A 21,410-nucleotide genomic window follows, 5' to 3' on the forward strand; every position below is an offset into this window, starting at 1 on the left:
AAACATTGAGATGTAACAAGAATAAATTAATTAAAAAAAAAAGCACAACACTTAAAAAAAAAAAAGAAAAATAAAATAATTCATATTACATCTCATTTGCTATCCCATCCCAGCTTCCATTCTTACTTATTATAGGTAAGGGCATTTATTGATTTAGAAATGTTTACGTGGCTTATCAAATGGATGTGGTTCTATTTTTGAGGAGATCAAAATAGGAATACATGGAAGTGTTCCTAGGAAAGAAAAGAGGTGGTGGAAAACAATCAGCATGAGTGGAGTAGTTACTTCTGATAGGTTCCCAAAAGCCTTGGAGAAGGAGAGCTGCTCCCCCCCTTCCCCCACCCCCTTCCCCCCCACATCCCCCTACCCCCACTCCATCCCACCCCCTCCCTCTGTTGGAATGGATGTGACTGCCAATCAGGGTACTGCTTCTGCTATTGGCTGAGATGAGGCAACATGATGCTGTTTTCTGGAATTTTCATCAAAGCAACATGGTTCTGGGCTGAGTCAGTCTCTGGACTTCTGGGACCTCTATCCCAGCCCTTCTTCCCCAACACCTGCTTCCTTAGCTTTTCTCCAGGTGTCACCCTCCATCCTTGCCATGTGCTCATTTTATTTTTAAAGCCCACAGAGTTGGATTTTTGGCTGGTTATATTTAAATAACTCTGTTTCACATCGACTGTCACCAATATTACAGCATCTGAAAAAAAAATGCTTGTTTTAACATAAACCGTGAGTTGTCTTCAAGAAAAGATGGATAGGTTTTATGAATACTGAGTGTAGGCAAATGGCTGGGAAAAGACCATTACAAACCTGCCATTAAATCAAAACTTCCCTGGGTATGTTCAGGGTTTCAAACTGAAGCATCTTCAAAAAACATGAAAAAGAACATCAAAGGAGGAAACCATCAAAGCGATGGCTTCATGGATAAGAAAAAACAAAGATTTGGAAAAGATAACATGCTAATTAATTTATACGTGGGTGTATAGGTCCAAGGCAAATAGCTTTGGAAAAGATATATTCCCTGGTCAAGACCAGGACTTTTCACCTAAATCTGTTTACAATGTTGTCTAAATCAAAGATTCATTTATTTATTTTTATAAATCCAATATGAAAAATTTATTTTTATTTGGTATTATTTTTTCTAACAAATAAAAACTAACAGTTTAGATCCTTTTCAACCAAACCAAGAATCAGTAGTGGAAATAACTGCTAACCGGAGTGGATATTTCTTAACTACTTAAATCCCACATCTTCTGGACACACATGACTTCTCTGGTTGTGACTCAGCTCCAGGGTACTTGTTATGGGCCCATTCTTACCCCTCTTCACTACAGACCTTGGAATGGAACTGTCTAGATATTGAAGACATGTCTCATCAAATCTCCTTTTATTTACCCATGATGCTTTTGTTTTTATTTCAGAACTATATTTTTAACATTTTGGGGTGACTATGTCAACACATGAAAACCTCTTATACAATCTGTTTTCCCAATTAGATTCTCTCAGAGAACTGAGATGTGTAGGTCAATAAGAATCCTGGGGGAAGGCAGCTCCTGGCAGCAAACATTTCACTGTGAAATAACTTACCACCACACATGTGACTTAAGTTTCTGGTATGACCTTTATTGAGCAAGGACTGCTGTGACAGTTAACATCAATCAACATAAGGTTGCAAACTGTGCAGGTCAGCAAGGTTCTCCCATGAACAGAAGTCCATTTTAAATGCACCAGTGAGGTAAACATAAGTATTCATATATAGCTTTCTTAAGGCTAGGAGAGTTCTGTTTCACTTATTATTTTTGGCTCAGTTGGTACTTTGCATAATGCATCTCAAGAACATCCCCCGAGTGCCCCTCTTCCAACAGCTTAGGAAACTGGCAAATTTCCCAGGTACATACACGATCATGCATTTGAATCCCCCAAGGACTGAGGAGGGAGCACCCTGAGCTTGCATGCAGTCCCCTCATATTGCACAAAGGAAAAAACGATGTCTGGAGCCCCCATGGGAGAACCCGTTCTGCTTTGGAGCTGTCAATCACATGCATTTTGAAAGTGTCGTATGGCTTAACCTTTTGCAATGGGCTCAAATCTTAGTCACCCTGGGTGACTTCCTTGACTATGGCGTGGGAAGTGACTTTTTCTACCTTTTTAGTGGACACTAGCTTCTCCTCAAAGGTCTCCTCATGCTCTTCGACCTTTTGAGTGACGGTTACTGACTTGGTGATGTATTTGGTAGCACCATCGCCCCCCTCACTGGTGATTTTCTCTACCTTCTTGGTCACCACCACTTTGTCCTCACTGTGTTCATCCCCTTTCTTTTCTTCTGCTGGGCTCACATCTAGGCCATTAGTGACCACCCCTTTCTCTTCCTCCCTCCCACTGCCCTTTTCCTGGGTTTCCTGCTCTTCTTCCTCTTTTCCTTCTACCTCCCCGTTGATAGCTATGTCTTCCTTTCTGGATTCCTGTGGGCTGACATCACCCCCTTCCTCCTCAGCCGCCCCCTCCTCTTCTGCCTTCTCCTTCCCCTTCTCCTGCAGCGGAGGCTTCTCCTCTTTGGTATCCTTCTCCAGGCTCACCTTTACCGACTTGGTGACGGTGATCACCTCCTCCACAGCTTTCTCTTTCACCGGGGACTCGGCCTTCTTTTTATCCGGCACATCTTTCGGCTTCTCCTCCTTTTTCTCCACCTTCTCTTCCTTGGGTGATTCCTTGATGGCTTCCTTCTTTTCTTCTTCAACCTTCTCTTCCTCTTTTTGCTCACCTTTGCCTGCTTTGGCTTCTGGTTTTGGCTTTGCCTCTTCCACGGGTGATTTTGGGGCAGGGGACTTGGCTTTCTCTGGTTTCTCTACCTTGATTTCCTCCTTGACAGCCACTTCCTCAACTTTCCCCTCAGCTTTCTTTTCTTCCTTAACTTCTGCTTCCTCGCCTTCACCTTCTGCCTCAGTTTCTCCTTCTTCTTCCTGCTCACCTTCATCTTTGTCACTGGAGCCTTCCTTCTCAGATCCCCCTTCTTCTGCCTGGTCTGACTTGGCACCTTCATCTTCCTCCTCTTCTTCCTCCTGGCCTTCTTCTTCCTCCTCCTCTTCCTTTTCCCCTTCCTCTTCTTCCTTAGTCTCAGGAGACTTCACGGGAGACTTTTCGGCTTCCTGTTCCTCTTCCTTTTCTTCTGCCTCTTCTTCTTTCTCTTCTTTGGCAGAGGCTGCCAACTCCTCTGCAATGGCTGCGAGGGCATCTTCCATTTCTGACTTCTCATCTTCCACTTTAGTTTCTTCGATGATCTCCTCCACAAATTTGTGTTGGACCTTGAGCTTGGGAGCCTCGACTTTGGTCTTCTGAATCTTACTGGATATTGTGACAGAGGGCTGTCGGTGTGTGTAGAGAGGCCCGGTGATGCTTCCTGAAAATGTGCTAAATCTGGTCTCTTCACCTTCCAAGAGTTTCCTAAGGAGAGAATCAATGAAGATGAGAGATCATTAAAGACTTATCTGATCTTCTAATCTTCATTACTACAAGGGTAATGTAGTGGCCACTTTTGAATAACTAGAACCACAGAGGGAAAGCATTCTGTTTACCAGTACAGTGTCTACTGTCATTTCGTTGATGTGTTTATCACATCCAGTGACAGATTCTCCAAGAGTGCCCGCCAGTCCTCTGATGCAGTATCTAGCCACTCCCAGTAGACAAGTAGCCACACCCAGGCAGTAAGTCCAGCTCTGCAGCGGGCACGCCACTGATGTGGTATGAGTGTGCCAACCCCTTCACCCCCAAACGGTAGCCTCCCTCATCATTTGATTTGCCAAGATCTGTATGAACTTCTAAGGCAAATAAAATGTTCAGTTTAAAAATTAAGACCATTGAGGATGAATCAGAATGTTGGTGAATTTAAATTATGCCTAGATGTTAATATAGGTGAACCAAGTTATAATATGTTCTATGATTTCAGGGACAGAATATCTATTTGTACAATCCAGTTTCCTTAACAAGAAAGTACAGTTTATCCATGTTGTAACATCCTTACAGGAAATGATTGCCTCATGAGAACTGTGTGCTTTTAATCTGGCTAACAGAAAGGCAAAATTACTCGGGAGACCTATCAGTCTACTGATAAAGAGATCAAACCTATATTTACCTATACACTTAGTTCTATATGTTTCTATACATACACACTTGTATAGACCTAGATATATGAAAGTACATTGTACTATATATATATATATATAAATATGTATTACATTTTCATATGTAGTCAGATAGCGTGCATGTATATCATCCATAGACTTAAAATAAATGTATCTATAGTCTAATGTGTCCATATCTAGTCTCAGCCAGACGATGGCAACAGTACGCTGTAAGAAAGAAACATTAGTAGGATGACCTGGCATTCGTCCTTGGCATTATAAAATAGTTAGAACCATCAGATGAGATATTAAAAATTAAAACTTCATCTGCCTGTTAGACATACAAAGATGCTTAAAATGTTTAAGCCTATTGGTGTGTCCCCAGCAACCCCAAATATCTTTTCCCACTTCTGTGTGCATTTTTTGGGCTTTTTTTTCATACAATATATTTTGATTGTATTCTCTTCCCTCCCCTAAGTTCTCCCTTCTCCAGGATCCTCGCCACATTTACTCAGTCTTTAAAGCTGAATAAAAATGACAAAATTGCATCCGCAATACTCAAGATTCAATTTGTTTTTTTAACCGAGCAGGAGAACCAGGTCTCCAAGCTGTGACTGTCGCAAGCTGTCAGGTTTGCCTTAAGTGGGGAAGGTTGTTCGCCAGCAGCCTCTGCAGTGCAGATTGCGCCTGGACCAAGTCTGCAGGGATCTTGTACCTACCTGTAGGCGGCGATCTCGATGTCCAGGGCCATCTTGACGTTGAGAAGATCCTGGTACTCTCGCAAATGACGAGCCATTTCCCACTTTGTCCCCCGAAGCTCATTTTCCAACTGCTGGATGGTGTCCTGTAAGACAAAGGGAGTCTCCAGAAACTTCCTTCACAAGACACTTGCTATGCCCCGCCCCGAGCTCATCCCCCCCCCCGCCCCCTCCCCTCAGCCCCATAAACCTCAAAGACAGCACTCCTAGATTCTCTCCTTTCTTTGATGATGGAATTCAAAACAAACCAACAAAAATCAAGCAGACATTTCCCAGGCAAAACACACGGAGATCAGTACACTTAGAATGCCTCTAGAAGGGAACACTCAGGAACCTAAGGAAGGTCCCTGGTGGACTTGTCCCTCCATCTCCACCCAAACTCTGGACTGAAGCCAGAGGCGGGGTGGGGGGGTTGGGTGGGGAGCGTGGAGTGGGGCTAAGAGGGGGAATACAAGAGACTTTCTGTGCTTCTGTTTATTAAACGATGTAATTCGCAACCACCAGAATGTGTCTTTTTAACAGTGGAATCTATGCTAGGATAGCAAGTTTTTGCGGAAGATGGGGATTTCTAAGTAGTTGCGGTAGTTGGGTGGGGCAACGAGGAGGGGCGGGGCAAGGGCCCTGGGCTAGGGCTAACTCCGGTCTGCGGGGCTCTAGCGCTTTGGCTTGCCGCCACCAGGGAGCGAGACCAAGAGGGCCTCGGGGCGCGCGCTCTAGTGTTGTGTCGGGGGCGCGCGGCGCTGGCGCTGGCGCTGGCGCGGGCCGGCTGCGCAGCCGCAGTTCCTACCTGGTAGCTGCTGAGGTCGTGGTTGTGGCGCTCCTCGATGTCGCTGAGCTGCCGCTCTAGGGACTCCTTGGTGCCGCGCACCGACTCGAGCTCGATGCTCTTGGACTGCAGCTGGCGTCGGTACTCAGCAATCTCTTCCTTGGCAGAGCGGATGGCCTCCTTGTTCTGCTCGGCAGCCTCGGTGAGCTTGGCGTAGCGGCATTTGAACCACTCTTCGGCCTGGTGCATGTTCTGGTCTGAGTGACACTCGAGCTGGGAGCGGATCTCCTTCAGCGCCGTGGAGATGTCTGTCTTCAGGTAGTCTTTGCGCTCTACCGTGATGTGCGACGCCTGGATCTGAGCCAGCAGGTCGGCCACCTCCTCTTCGTGATTGCTCCGCAGGAAGGCCACCTCATCCTGCAGCGACTGCACCTTCTTGTCCAGCTCCACCTTAACCATCGACGACTCCTCGATGTCTTTGCGCAGGGCGCGGATGGCAGCCTCTGTGTCGTCGCGCAGCCGCGCCTCCTCCTCGAAGCGCTCCTTGAGCCGGTGGATGTCCTCCTCCAGGTGGTCGGAGTCTAGCTGCACCTGAGCCTTCTCGTGGTTCACCATCTCGAGCGTAGCGCGCAGCTCTCGGATCTCCTGATCGTAAGCATCACCCAGCTGGGCGTGCGAGGCCTGCTTCTGCCGCAGCGCCTGGATCTCCGCCTCAATCTCCTTGTTCTGCTGTTCCAAGTAGTGCACTTTCTCGATGTAGCCGGCGAAGCGGTCGTTCAGCCCCTGCAGCTGCTCTTTCTCGTTGGAGCGGGACAGCTTGTAGTCGCCACCGGAGCCGCCGTTGAGTAGAGACGAGGACTGGCTGAAGTCGAGGCTGCTCTCCGCCGAGCTGAGCATAGCCGAGCTGTAGGCGAGGCGTGGGGCGAGCGCGCTGCGCTTGTAAGAGGAGGACACGGTGCTGGGCGAGCCGCGGGACCAGGACTGCGAGCGGAAGCCGCTGGACGGGGACCCGCTCACGCGGCTGAAGCTGGAGCGGGTCTCGGTGACCCGCCGGTAGGCGGACGGGTTGCCCAGCGAGTCCAGCGTGTAGCTCATCTTGGAGGCCTTGGGGTGTGTGGCTGTCACAGCGTTCTGCCGGCCTCGACGCAGCCCCTTTATAGCGGAGCTGCTGGTCCCGGGCCAGGGCCCCGCCCCGTGGAGGCGGCGGTCGAGGAGGCGGGGACTGCGGGCACCGGGCCGGGGATGGGGGAAGGGGGGTAGACAAGCCCTGCGGTGATTCAGCGGCCGCTCCAAGCTCCACGTGGGCCCTCGCCACACTGGACCCCGCACTTCGGTGTCGCCGGGCCGGCCTTTCTCCAGCGTCCCCTTGGGTCCCAGACCACTTGTCACCCGGCAGATCCCCCTACTCTGCTTTTCACCTGCAGTTTGCAGTTCACAGCTTTGGAGCAAGTGTCCTTCCCCAGCGCCCTTTCTTTGTCTAACCACTCTCTGCCTTTGGGCCGCTCTTCTCCAGCCTCCTGGCTCTTCTTTTACCCCCTACCTCTAAGTCTCTCTTTTTTTCTTACTTTTGGTCTTTATCACCCTCCCCGCCTCCACCACCCTTTGCGGGCCTTCTCTTCTCTACTTTTTTCCCCCCACCTCATCTCCCAGCCCACCCCTCCCCCTCCTTTTTCTTCCCCACCCATCCTTATCTTCCTTGACCGCCCTTTCCTCCTTGTCTTAAAGCAGCCGGAGATGAGTTGAGTGAGAGCTATGCAGAAGGGAAAAAAAAAAAAAAAAAGAGTTTTTGAGGACTGGCCCGCCTGAACTTCCGGGAAGGGGACAAAGAGGACAGACTGGGGGTAGTCATTTGTGTTAAAAGTGGGGTGTGGTGTTCCAGTCGGCTTAACGGTTGGGGGACGTCGGCAGCTGCAGCAGGTAAGGCGCAGGGGCGCCCAAGCATCCGGCAGCACCAAGGACAGCGCCCAGGCTGGCCATGGGATGCTGCTAGGTTCACAGCCTACCAAAGCCCGGAGGAAGGTCTCTTTTGCCTCATCTCCCCTAGTGAATACTATTAAAGTTACTTGTAGTGACTGTTTGTTTGTGGGATCCAAGCTGGGAACCCCACGCTAAGACTTCTCTGCAGTGCAGAGTTGGCACAGTGAGCAGACTGTAGATTTTTAAAAACAACTAAAATTCATTAGACTCAGTTGAGAGAAATAGAGACTCGGAACCCAGCTTGACTTTACCAACAGATGATGGATGCTAGAAAAAAAAGAGGCATGGGTCCTGAAATTTGAAGGTCAACTCTTCACTGGGAAGGGGAATTTGAAATCCGAGATGAAAAACCCAGGGAGACAGAGCGTATGATAAGTTTGAAAAATGCCTAGTCATCTTTCTGTCTAGTTACTACTTGTGTGCACTGTAACAATTGACAGGGCAACTGAATTAGTTTTAAACTAATGGAAAGCTAACTGGACAGATTCATCCACTCTTGAATAAACCAGGTGTCCGTCCCCCTCCTTAAAAAATGCAACGTATTTCCCCACTTATATTTTTATGTCCGATTTGGAATAGATTATCTATCCTTTATGCATGCTTATTTAAACAAACATTCTACAGAAGGTTTCCTTTGGTTGTGTGCTTTTAACTGAAAATGCTCTTCTGTTTTGGATTACAGTTTGGGGGAAATTCAGAGGGGAAAAGTTCAGAGTCCTGCCAGACACAGTGAGGGATGGAATGCAGTTCTTTCTAATGGCAGCACTGGGGGACACAGGCGGGAGTGGCAGATGTGAAATGCTTGCTGTGGGCCGGTATGAGCCATTGCTGGGAAGAAGACAGAAATCCCTTCTTTTTCAGCATATCTTCTGTAGTCTCTGCTTCCCTATGTGACAGGGTTTTGTTAGTCAGTAGTCATAGCTGGCTTCCTTTCAGAGGCTTTGACTTTGTAGTTTCACAAGCTCTCGGCTCGGTTCATGCATTATAAGGCAGAAGTGAGATTTTAAAGGGAGAAAGGGTTCATTTAAGGAGTTACTTTTGGTTCTCAAATGTGAAACTGCAGCATTGCGGGCTGCGGAGGTGGAGGGTGAGGGGGCTGGGCGTAAGGCTAATCTGATGGGCTGAGCCTTAGTTACTGCTCAAGCAAGGGTGGGTGGGGGGAGCCCAGACTCAAGTTACTAAGAGTGACACTTCACAAAGTGCCAGAACTAACTTGCAAATATTGTAAAAAACCAAGATTTTTCTATTTCCAGTGGAAAAAGAAACAAATAAAAATGCCAACTCTGTGGGTCTGCCCGATGTGGGCTAGCAGGGCGGGACCTCAGCAGGATACCACCTACATATGGCTGCATCTTAACAATGCAGCATTTATGCCTGCGCTATGTGCTACTGCCTGCTGTTACTAAGGTACATAAAGGTGCCAGCAGTGTCTTGCTGCACACTCAAGGGAGGTGCTGTCTGCAGTGATAGCACACAAGTAACAAACAGGCTTCAGCTGCGAGTTTTCTGTGAGGCTTTGGCAATGAGATGACTCTGCAGAGACATTTACAAGGAAACACATGCTTAATTTCACAATCAGCCTGTTTTGCCTCGTGTCTAAACCAGCTCCAAAATTGTTAAACATCCAATCAGTGACAGAAAGGAAGGTGCTGCTTGCAAACCAAGTCATGGCCAGTTACTTACGCTAAACCTAGTGCTGGTAGCTTAACATCTTAGCTGAACTGTTGATTAACCTGGACCTTAAGGAAAGATGCAGGGTCTTATAAGTCCCTCTGTTAAGGGGGAAAAAGTGCTGATGGTTTAAAAATTATGGCTTCAGTTCCACTGCAGTCTTCTGCAGCCTTCTACTTTATACTGTCTTCTTTTATTTCTGTATTTCTCCTGAAGGTGACTTGAAGGTTAAGGCTACCATTTAGTCTTCTTATTTTTTTTAAAAGGCTATAACAGCTATTCTTTTCTTTTCTTTCTTGAGCTTTTGAAGAAGATTTACCTCCTTAAATGTTTTTCATATAAAGAAATGTTTTGCATATTTCCTCCCCTGGAGATATGCCTATAGAGCTATAACGTACTGGCGACAGAGAGAGCGATGGAGAATAGGTATCTGACTTTGCCACACTGTGGGGCCAGCGTTGAGCTTACTACAGTACTTTTCTGGTTTGTTCTAAGGAGGGGATCTATGCATATGACCCAGATATAAGGGTTTTAGTGAAATTATCTCCGAATTGTTACATAAGGAACTGTCTGCTTTGATTTGCTTTTTGGAGAACAGAAGAACATATTTTCTCTTTCTACATTCCTTCACTACGACAAGTGCAAATGTTAGTCCAAGTTAAGAGAGAATCACTGTGAGGAATTTTAGGGTCTATGTAATGAAAATGGAAACACAATATTTACATAAGAGGTTCATTTATTCGGTTAAATCTGAAAAAAATATTTTTAAGATGAATCAGATACTTTCAGCTCTTTTTCTACTTCCTTACTTTTTCCCCCCCTCTCTCATCTGATTAAAAGTATATGCACAAAAATGAATGGGGAACAGGAGCAAGAGGCTCTGGAAAGAAGGGGGGAAAAGGGAGGAGAGTAATGAAGAAGGAAGGAAGGAAGGGAGGGACCCATACTGCCCGGTTGGTAGGTTGCATGTGTTTGTGATGAGATCCCAGCAGCCTGCTGTGATGTGAGTCCCATCCTGTTGCCTGGGGTCTGCTTTTGGAACCTAATGAATAATTACTTATGGATTGTCTTTTGCTGGCTGTTAAAGGCATGCTTGATGTAGGAGGCCCAGAGCACTGTCTGCTGGAAAGGAGACTATGAGTGAGGAAAAACCAAAACCAAAAATACCCAGACCACTTATTTCTGTTTGAGCCTCGGATGTCAAACTTTACAACCAGGCTGTGTTTGTTTATTTCTTTCAGTTGTTGAAACAAATAACATCTCCAGTAGAGAGAAAGGCCTTTAAAAAAAAAAAAAGGACATCAGGACAATTGGGTCGTATGCGTATGTTGCTATTGTTTTTAATTAAAACAAATCTATCCGGCGCAGCATCTCTTTTCCGACATCGAGTCCCTGGGAGTATACTTGTTTCTCTTACCAAACACTTTATACATTGAATATTATGTTTCTTCCAGTTGCTGCCTTTATTAACTTAGTGGGAATGCTTCAGAAATCTTAGAACATTCCATCTTTATGTTCCCTAGACGTGAACCTAATAAGCTTGGAAATTTTCTCTGTGGAGATGACATGTTTTCTGGGTGAAGCTTTAGCTTCCGGCTGTCAGCCAGCCTGCTGGTGCTCCTTTTGCTGTGTAATGCTCTCACTCTGCTGCTGTGACTCGGTCCCATAAAAGCCAGAGGAAGGAGATTTAGGGTTTTATAAAGCTCCAGAGCTCTGCGGAGAGGAAGTCGGCAGCTAGAGCTTGGCACAGGTGAACTGAAGAGGTATTGCTATATTAAACTGCAGCGTGATTTTAATGGTCAAGCTGGCTTTGTCTGGAGAGTCTGGACAGCTCTTGATGAGGTGCACCCAAACTCTTAGAGCTGCAATGCGTGTGACTTTACCACATTGCAGCCCTGTAACATCCTATCTTAGCTCAAGCTTTCTGGGGCCCGACTTAAAGAGAAACGTGTTTCTCTTACTGCAGACATTTCATTAGGATGGCATTCATAACCATAACAGATCTGTAATCTATGGTTTGGGGATCAAATCTCTGAGCCAAACACAGGGAAATAGATGTAACATCTCATCTAGTAATCGTCGTCATCCTTTTAAATCTGAGGTCTTTGCTTCAGTCTTGACCATCCTGCAAAGCTGAGTTCTCTCACAGACCTCTGCAGATGGCTTGTGAGCTCAGAGCCTGCAGGTTCTCTTGGATTGCCAAGAACATCTTATCTTTAAAAATATTTCATTCACCTATTGGGTATAAAATAGAAATTTCACAAAATGCAGAGAGACAATGATATACCTCTTCTTCTAGTTTTAAGTTGAATTTAAATATAGATGCAGTGTTTGCTTATGTAATATGCCTATTTGCAAAATAAATGAAAAGACAGTACTGTGTGCCATGGAAACTGGATTTGAGCCTTGTATTTAACCTGCACTTTCCAGTCCACATAAAAAAGACCATTAAGTTTCTTTAGAATGAGTAAACAACAGATGTGGCTTCCCCTGACTGCTATCCTAGTATTTGCGTGGTAGAGGCAGGAGGATCAGGAGTTCAAGGCCACCTGCTACTATGTTGAGTTCAGGTTCAGCCTGAATCTTTGCCTCAAAAAACAAAACCAAACAAAACCAAACAATCAAAAGAAAAATTTCAACAGTAGCAGCTATTGCTGATCAGGAAAGGCTGACTGGATTTGACATTAGTTCCCTATCTGCCCTTCATTTATTGAGGTGAACACCAGCATCGTCTCGAAGGCTACGCATAGTGTGGCCTGTGGTGTGGCCACTGCTGGTAACCTGCAGCCTGGCCTGGTAAAACTGGGCCACCGTATGCCTTTCTCTTTAGTGGGAGCAAACCCCAACAACACCACTCTCAGGCTTTTACATGCAAATAAAATTTTATATCAAAGAAGTAAGATGAAACAAGTCATGCCTATAATCCCAGCTACTCAAGACACTGAGGCAGGAGGACTTTGAGTTCCAGAACATCCTGTTTCAAAAGGAAAAGCACAAAGAAGGGCAGAATTACAGCGGTGGTGGCTGCTTACTGCTTTGCTACATATCTCGTGTGAGTGGCTTCCCAGGTTCAGTCTCCAGGAAATCAAGGCCTAACAGCGACATCAGCGACGTCATCCAGGGCCTAGCACTGAGGCAGAACACAAGTGATTCTTCCATTCTATGGTTGATCAAATTGACTAAAAGGTTTGTTCAAGGCCACACATCTGCTAGCATTACAAAACTCCCTCAGTTAGACTGCCACGTTCAGTCTCAAACAGGAACTCCCAAGACAAATGACAATGCTACAAAGAGGCAGGTCGTGGTAATGGGGTGACAATAATGAACCATCACTTAAGTGCTTCCAGTATGTTAAACATTTTGGCAAAACGTCCCTGAATTGACTTCACAACTTTTCAAATGACATTGTTGTTATTGCTGTTTTGTAGAGTTTGTAGAAAAAGCGATCAAGGACAGAGACAAATGAAGTTAAGTGTATACATAGCTGGAAGGCAGTAAAGGTCATCAGAAGGTCATTGTATCCAACTTTATTTATTTATTTTTATTAATTTATTCAGATTACAACTCAATTGTTATCCCATCACTTATATCCTCCTGTTCCTCCTTCCCTCGCACTTTCACCCTAGTATCCAACTTTTAAAAAATCTCTCATTTTAAATCTCTCTCATTATTGCTTAACTGTCCTGTCATGTTATAAACACCCAAGACATGTTTTGTGTGTGTGTGTGTATGTGTGTGTGTGTGTGTGTATTCCTTCCTCCTTTTTGCAATTAATATAATGACTTTATTTTCTCAGATGAGTATTTTTGTTGCACTTGTAACTTTATTAAAGACATTAAAATAAACTTTGAAACACTTGTTGTTTTTGTATTTTACCCTAAATTAACTGTCTTTGTCATTTAAAGGACATCTACTTCACTTACTCTGTTCCATGCTCTGTGTATAAGGCTCCTAGTCTTAGTATCAGGTCTGGAATCTATCATCAGCTTTCATATGCTTTTGATTTTTAAGAGATTTTAATTTGTGCTATGCACAATTTACCATTCATTAACTTATTTACTAACCGATGTCTATATTTATGTACATTTGAGTTAAAGAGGAAATCTTTTAATCTTATCTTTACAATCATCCCTTCCAGTTGCTCCCTCTTTCTGTCCTCTCTTCCTTCTTCACTCCCCCTTTCTCTCTCTTTGTTTTATGGATGTCATGTGCTTTAAACTACATCTACTTTAAGAAACCCAGGAACATGCACTTATATTTTGGCCATAGAAGTAGCTTGGCCCACTGTCCTCATTGGTAAAGGTTTACAATGGGATGTGGCCTGGCAAGGAAGAAGCTTTTAAAACCTATTGAAATGATGAAAAGATGGCCATGAATAATTTTAAGTGAATCTCTTGATCATCTATTTTATATACTAAAACCAGGGTTATGTGATTGCATTTATATGGGTTGCTTGGAGACAAGTCAATCTGAATCCATTATTATTATTTTTTTTGTTATTTATGGGATAAAATACTCTGACTCACTTTTATTTTGATCCACATAAATCTGCTTCTATTAGAGCCAAAGAAGAGAATAGTTTTTTCATTTTTCTTGAGCAAGAGTTTGACCTTGAAAAGAAACATCTATCTTGTATTAGTCACAGCAACAATCAGCTCCTGGATTTGCATTACATAAAATTATTATAGACTTAATGCCTGATGATTAAAATGCTTTCTTGGCCATCCATAGGGACTCACAGATAGTAACTGGCTCTCTCTTTTTTTTTAAATTTTATTTTATTCCTAATAGTATACACAGCCCCTTCCACCTGTTATGTCCTATATCTAGCAAGAACTCAACTTCTAACCATGAGGCACGTGTCTTCCCATGGCTTGCTTATGCTTTGATAAGGCCACTGAGTGTTTGCAGAATTATCATACTGCAGCAGAGGGGGTCGTGATTCAGGATTTGTCAGTCTCATTTGCCTTCCATGATGCTCCTAGAAAACTGCCACTCAACCAGAACCTCCCCATTTTTTTCTCGAGGTATAAAGTCATCTTTTGGACCTTATTCTTGGTGGTCCACTCAGGAATTACTACTGCTGGCCATTTTAATAACATCTTAGCACCTCTGCCCAACTATGGAATTCCAGATGGCAGGCATCAAGTTGTGTGTGTGTGTGTGTGTGTGTGTGTGTGTGTGTGTATGCCCCATTGTTTTACCAAGAGTGAATGGCAAATAAATATCAGTGTGGATGTATAAATGAACTTCTAGCTCCCCCCCTCCCACATTGTGTCAGGCATTGTGTGGCTATTGGGAAGCTGTTTGAGAGGAAGAATCCTGGCCTGGATGAAGAGAAGATGGAAAATTCAGCTGATGAGGATGATACAATAACCACAGGGGTGGGGAGAGTGTGTTCAGGATATTCAAAGAGAAACAGTGGGTCCTAGGAATACTGAGGGTGGGCAACTGAAGCAGCTGGTGACAAGAGTGGGATTGCCTTGGGCAGGAGGGGACCCTGCAATGACTTGTGAGACATGGAGTAGGCAGAAGGGAAAACAGAGCTAAGCATGGTGTCCTTCAAGAGCCCTGGAGGCTTAGAATGTGGGAGGAACTTACATCTTTAGGTGGAGAGAAAGGACATGCAGTCCTGACAGGCAAAGGCAGAGAGTCAAAGTTCACAAGGCAGGGCATTTATCACAGGCTGTAGGAGGCTCTTTTGTCATGAAACCATTGCACATATATTATTACAGCTGGCTAGGGCCAGACAACGTATTTAATTAATTAAAAGACTGCTGATATTTTAGAAAAATCACTTTGGCAGAAGTGAGCAGAGTAGTTTGGAGGATAAAAGGGACTGAAAGCAATCAATTTGGAAGCTATTCTAATGACCTAGATGAGATTAAAAGACGAATTTGGGGGGAAGTGGATGAGGAGCAGCTGGAGATGGATTAGAATGTACAAACTTGGGCAACAGTGAAAAAGCAATAGAGTACTCTCAGTCTTTCCTGTGGATGCTGCAGAAACTTGCCACAGACTTGGAGTCTTAAAAGAACACAAACGTCACGTCCTCTGGTCTTTGGGGTAGAAAGGCAGGACTCATTCACTGACCTTGTGTTAAAGCCATTGTGTTGATAGGCTTGTGCCCCCTTTTGAGATTCTACACTGAATCCCTTTCTTCCCCTTTTGTAAGTTCTGGATTCCATCTAGGAAAAGGCCTGGACTCATCTTTTGAAAGCAGCGACATAGTAGCTTCTCTCTGCCCTGCTGCCTGGGCCTCCTCTCATAAGACCTATGTAATGACATTGGGCCCTTTTCATTACTGCGGATAAATGTCTCACCTCAGGCTCTAAACTGGTCTTCCAGATGTGTTCTCAGATCTCACATGACCAGTGAAAACAACAGAAATGTATCTGATCTTATTTTACCTTTCTTTTCTTTTTACAGCTCTGGAGGCTAGGTGCCGAGGACAGACATCAGTATGGTGGAGGTGTTCAGAGGTGCCTAGGACAGGCATCAATATGGTGGAGGTGTTCAGAGGTCTCAGTGGCAGGCAGATGCCATCGTCTTCCTGTCTCTCCATGGTTATCACTCTTGGGGGTCTGTGCCATCACTTTCTGATCTAAAGAGGATCCTAATAATTAACTAGGGGATGATCTATTGACCTCACTTTAATTTAAAAGTCTCATCTCTAAATATTGTTATATTCTGAGGTCCTGTCGGGGTAGGGCTTCTATGTGAGAATTTTGAGAGTATTCAATTCAGTTCTCAATAGACTGATTTCTTTCCTCCCTCCCTCCCTCCCTCCCTCCTTCCCTCCCTCCCTTCCTTCCTTCCTTTCTTTTTTCTTCCTTGAGACAGGGTCTCACTATGTAGGCCTGGCTATCTTGGAACTCATTATGTAGACCAGGCTGGCCTCGAACTCATAGCGATCTGCCTGCCTCTACCTCCCCAGTGCTAGGATTAAAGGTATGAACCACTATGCCCAGCTGTTCTCTTAATCATACCTGCAAACCCACCTTTGGTATGGAAAGTGGGATGTTCACATGGAAGACATGATGTATATATCAAGACAATGTCATTTAGAGTACAAAACACGGGAGGAAAAGCAAATGTAAGGATATGAAGGCAGGGGTTGGAGAGATGGCTCAGCGATTAAGAGCAGGTACTACAATTCTTGTAGAAGACCTGGGCTCACATATCCAAACTGGGCAGATCACAGCTTCAGGTGATTTTCTGCCCTCTTGTGGGCCCAGTGGCAACTGCACTCATATGTATATACTCCAACACAGACATACATGCATACACATGATTATAAAAATAATCTTAAAAAACAAATTCAAAGTTAGATAGCTATCACTCTGTAGCACAAAGTGCCTATGCTACATAGGAGAGAACGTCATTGCACTCCATTTAAATTGAGTTTCTATTTCTAGATACGTAATAAACTCCTTGATGCTATTTTCTTATAACTCTTTGAGCCTAATCAACAAAACCCTCTTTTTCTTCATTTGTAAAAAAAAAAAAAAAAAAAATGGCATGAGGTCTGATTTCATAACTCGATTCTGTAATGTACTCAGTGGGTTGGATCATATTCAGCAAATGCTAGAGACTGTTCTGGTCGCTGTGGTCAGTCACCTTGTCTCCACCCTGGCCAGCAGAACACTGGGGATGTGATTTGCAGACCTAAACAGGAGCATCCACTCTCCCAGGGAGAGGAGTAAAGAGAGACGAGAACTTTGCCTGAGTTCACAGGATGGGCAGTGAGGGTGCTATGGAAGACACAGCTCTGTTTATCCAGTGCTGCTGGTTTCCATAACTCCTCCAATGACAAGATTTTCCCATATGACCGAGTATGTGTGTTTATTAGATCCCTTGCCAGTATGGAACAGGGAAGAGGAAGTTGCCATGTTGTAGGTGCCACTTAAGGTGGTTCACATAGGGCAGATTTCTATGGAAAACTGTCTTCTTCTTTCTGATGTCCATGTCTGCTCCTCCCCCCCGCCCCCATATTCTAGGTTCATTATAATTGTTCGTGGAATTGGGAGCATTTACTGACTTACAATGAGCAGACATGCCACCTTGTTAATGTCTATTTACCTTTCAGCTCCGGGGCAAACTGGTATGGCTGCCAGTACTTTATCTGGTAGAGAACAAAAGCCCAAATACTACCAAAATAGATGTGGGAGATGAAGCCTTTTTGTGGGACGAGGGAGTAAATATTTTATGTACAAAAACTAGAGAGATTTGGCTGCCTGAATACAAGTCTCAGCTTCACTGATTTCCAGTCCTTCAGCACTGTGAACCTGGACATAGCTACCCACACCACCTGCTCAGCAGTTTTCCTTTTCTGGTCTATGATAAGAGTCCTGACCCTAGCTAGTGCCCTCTGAGATATCCTGGAAGAGTGCTGCACAAATGGTAGTTACACAAGTAGACTTGCCATTACCCCATATTTAGGCCCAATAATATGAGTTCCTGGGTCATGATGGGGAACTATTCTAAACAACCTGTTTCGTATTCCTACCAACCAAGTGAAATGCTCTACTATTCAATTTCAAGATAGTAGTGAGGAGTGGTACTGAAATACTTGTTGGGGATTTTTTTAGGTAATGACAGTGGCTCCATCTCAGTCTTTGGAGATTTCCCACCACACACACGTGTTTCCCATAATCTGCGAACTCTTTTTATCATAACTCAAAACCCTAATTTTCTAGTTAGTATAGCATTTGGCTTATTATCCACGTAAGTGGCTAGACTTATGGCTTTTCAAATCTTTTGTTTATAGGCCGCCCTATCAATAGGTAAGAGGCAGAGGGAACTTATAAATATATTTTTGCAAATATAACATGGGGGTGTAAACAGTTATGCACTGAGCATGCTTGTTATTCAAATGCCTGACAGACAGATTGCTATTTTCTCAGCTGACTGCTAAGCCCCCGGAAATGAGTTAGAGGCTTCCTCCCCAACACCATTCTTTGGAAACAATAATTGCTCCAATGCTTCTGTGCTTAAGAGAACATTTAAAAAAATTTATAATCAGAAAAAAATACTACAACATGCAAATCTGAATGCAAATCACCTCCTTTTTAATTACATTATGGGTGTAAATTACCCCCAAGTGACAAACATTTCTACCCCGGATTCCAGATCTCTGCTTTGCAATTATATCTTCTGGTGTGTCTTGCAATCTGACAGTAGCAACAAATGTGTAATAGCAATAATTAGGAAGAGGCTTAATTTAACATCTATGATCATCAGTCTATATTGGAAATGTAAAATCCAACTCTGTCAAACTTGCATCAACACCTAAAGAAGAAACATTTTTTTTGTATGTTCACAACTACAGGGATAGGAAGCAATGAGATCATTGAATGCAAAGAGTAAAGCTTTGGAAACCAGCAAACAAGAAGGCATTAGCAGGTCTGGTGACCTTGGGCTGCCCTTGGCTTTAGTTTGGTCATCTGCCTCATGGCATTATCTAACTGGCATGGCATCTTCAAAGTGGCCATGAGAATTATACATGAGATGAGATGGCTAAGCCCGTGTGGCCTGCTGCTCTCTGGTACAGTGACTGGCTAGGAGAATGGAGATGAGTACTCCTCCTCATACTGATCCTGGGTTCTCCTCCCTGTACTGCTCCTGGCTTCTTCTCCCTGTACTGACCCTGGGTTCTCCTCTTCATACTGATCCTGGGTTCCCAGTGGGCTATTTTCATTTATGTGGTCATTTTGGGATTCTAGATTCCTTCAGTTTGTTTCTTTGCTGTACCCCAAGACAATGACCTTACCTGCAGACTTAGAATTGGCTTTCAGCTAAATCCATTTTGCAACTCCAAAAGGAGGGAAAAGCACACAGTGTCTATTTAAGGCCAGCCTCGGGTAAAACACACACAAACGGTGTTTATCTGCCAGTGGCAGGAACAAGTCACCTACATCAATCCAGGGAAGGTGGACAGTCTCTGGCCATTCAGGATGGGCTTAACCCAAACTCTATTACTGTAGAAGGAGAAGAGAATAGATTTTAGCAGATAAATAAAAGTTTCCACTTTTGGAAGATGTGACTTTCAGTATACTCCCACAGTGAATCACTTAACACTATCAAGAGTATCCTCAGTGAGCCGGTAGGTTACACAGCCTGCCTCACCATCCTAAAAGTGACTCTAGCAGAACACAGTAGAGATGTTTCAAGTCTAGCTGAATTGAAGGGTTCAAACTGACAAAGCTGAGGTTGGAAATATATCATCTTGGCTTGAATGTGTAGCTCAGTGACAGATGGAGTGAGCGAGCAACACACACACACACACACACACACACACACACACACACAGAGAGAGAGAGAGAGAGAGAGAGAGAGAGAGAGAGAGGAGAGAGAGAGAGAGAGAGAGAGAGAGAGAGAGAGAGAGAGAGAGAGAGAGAGAGAGAGAGAATGAATTTTATATATCAGTGCTCCCAAACATATCAGAATCAGAATTTTAAAAATCAGTTGTGATGGGCCCAGGCGTCCCACTCAAACTAAGGCACCAGCCAAGGACAATACAGGCCATAAACTTTAAACTCCTACCCAGGTCTAGCCAATGGACAGAACATTTTCCACAGTTGAGTGGAGAGTGGGGTATGACTTGTACATGAGCTCTAGTGCCTCATATTTGACCATGTCCCCTGGAGGGGGAGACCTGGTGGCACTCAGAGGAAGGACAGCAGGTTACCAAGAAGAGACTTGATACCCTATGAGCATATAGAGGGGGAGGTAATCCCCCTCAGGAACAGTCATAGGGGAGGGGAGCAAGGGGAAAATAGGAGGGAGGGAAGAATGGGAGGATACAAGGGATAGGATAACCATTGAGATGTAACAAGAATAAATTGTTGTGAAGGAATCAGTTGTGAAGGAGTTGACAGGGCAAGGGATAGGATGAATTGAGTTCTAAGACTGTGACATCTTATTTTTTGTTTCTGTATTTCCTGGACTGGTTTATCTGTTATCCACTTTCTAGCTGAAATCTGTCTGCTGGGCCTCAGGTCCATTTCTCCCTCCTGAAGATGCCGTGCCAGGCCCTCAACAGTCTTAAGGTCCCTCTAGCACCTTACTCGGCAGCACGCACGTTGCTCAGGGAACGTTCTGGCCATTACTGTGTCACATCACACAGTGGCTTTACCTTGTCCCTGCAGCAGGACTCCAGGCTCCTTAAAGACAGAGACCTCTTCTTGCTGCCGACTTACCTTCTTCACTTCACTCTCTCCATTGGAGTGCAGCGCAGTACTCTCTTGCTTCTGTCTCCCCAGGTCAGTGCCGCCTGCTTTTATAGGTAAAGCAACTGCTTTCTGACTGGACGAACTGGAGGAAATGGAGCCAGAGGGTGTGTCAGGGTCAGGGAATCTGAGATGCATGGGAAAGAGCAGGTTTGACCCTTGTCATTGGCAGCTTTCTTTCTTTTTTTTTTTTTTTTTTAAGTATTTTTTTTTATTAATTTATTCTTGTTACATCTCAATGTTTATCCCATTCCTTGTATCCTCCCATTCCTCCCCCCCCCATTTTCCCATTATTCCCCTCCCCTATGACTGTTCCTGAGGGGGATTACGTCCCCCTATATATTCTCATAGGGTATCAAGTCTCTTCTTGGCTACTTGCTGTCCTTCCTCTGAGTGCCACCAGGTCTCCCCCTCCAGGGGACATGGTCAAATGTGAGGCACCGCAGCTTTCTTGAGTGCAGCTTTTGGCCTCTTGGTTTCCTCTCAGGACTCTTGCTAGAGAACGTCTCATCCTCACATCCCAGAGTGCAGGTCAAACAAAAGCAAAGAGCAAGCTTGAAGGAGTCAGAACTTAAGAGCGTGTCTTGCGCTAACAGTCAGTTTGGGCAATGGGGCTTTTGGCTTCTCTCCATGTCCCCATTTTCCATATCTGCCAATTCCATTTTACCTGGGAAGAAAGCTGGGGAGACTACACCTCTCAGTCAACAGCCAGTGGATACTTGTGATTAGACAGTGCAAGCTAAGGTAAGGAGGAGGGCACAAGTGAGAGTCTATTTTACCATTGGTCTTTCCCAATCAATATGAGGAAACCAAGTGATTTTTGGCCTTCTTCTTTCCCAAAGGACAATCCTTATGTTGAGGTGCTGGGCAAGCTGTATGCTGGGCA

At 44.7% G+C, this 21,410-nt stretch overlaps 1 protein-coding gene across 1 annotated transcript; it reads right to left on the reverse strand.

Annotated features, from left to right (window-relative positions):
- Positions 1–1,592: 1,592 nt before the first annotated feature.
- Positions 1,593–6,819, reverse strand: Nefm (neurofilament medium chain). Its single transcript, XM_051160762.1, has 3 exons — positions 5,667–6,819; positions 4,841–4,965; positions 1,593–3,444 (listed from the first exon to the last, which is right to left on the reverse strand). Exons 1-3 carry the CDS (start codon positions 6,738–6,740, stop codon positions 2,094–2,096), a joined length of 2,550 nt encoding a protein of 849 aa, XP_051016719.1. The 5' UTR covers positions 6,741–6,819; the 3' UTR covers positions 1,593–2,093.
- Between the last annotated feature and the right edge of the window lie 14,591 nt (positions 6,820–21,410).

This window comes from Acomys russatus, chromosome 18 (assembly GCF_903995435.1).
Source record: "Acomys russatus chromosome 18, mAcoRus1.1, whole genome shotgun sequence".
Lineage (NCBI taxonomy): Eukaryota > Metazoa > Chordata > Mammalia > Rodentia > Muridae > Acomys > Acomys russatus.

Bases quoted from the DNA above. Each gene is read 5' to 3' on its own strand.
- Nefm (XM_051160762.1), bottom strand. From the start codon at position 6,740: ATGAGCTACACGCTGGACTCGCTGGGCAACCCGTCCGCCTACCGGCGG. The intron at 4,966-5,666 runs GTAGGAACTGCG...TTTGTCTTACAG, and splicing joins ACGACCTCAGCAGCTACCAG to GACACCATCCAGCAGTTGGA. The intron at 3,445-4,840 runs GTAGGTACAAGA...TTCTCTCCTTAG, and splicing joins ATCGAGATCGCCGCCTACAG to GAAACTCTTGGAAGGTGAAG.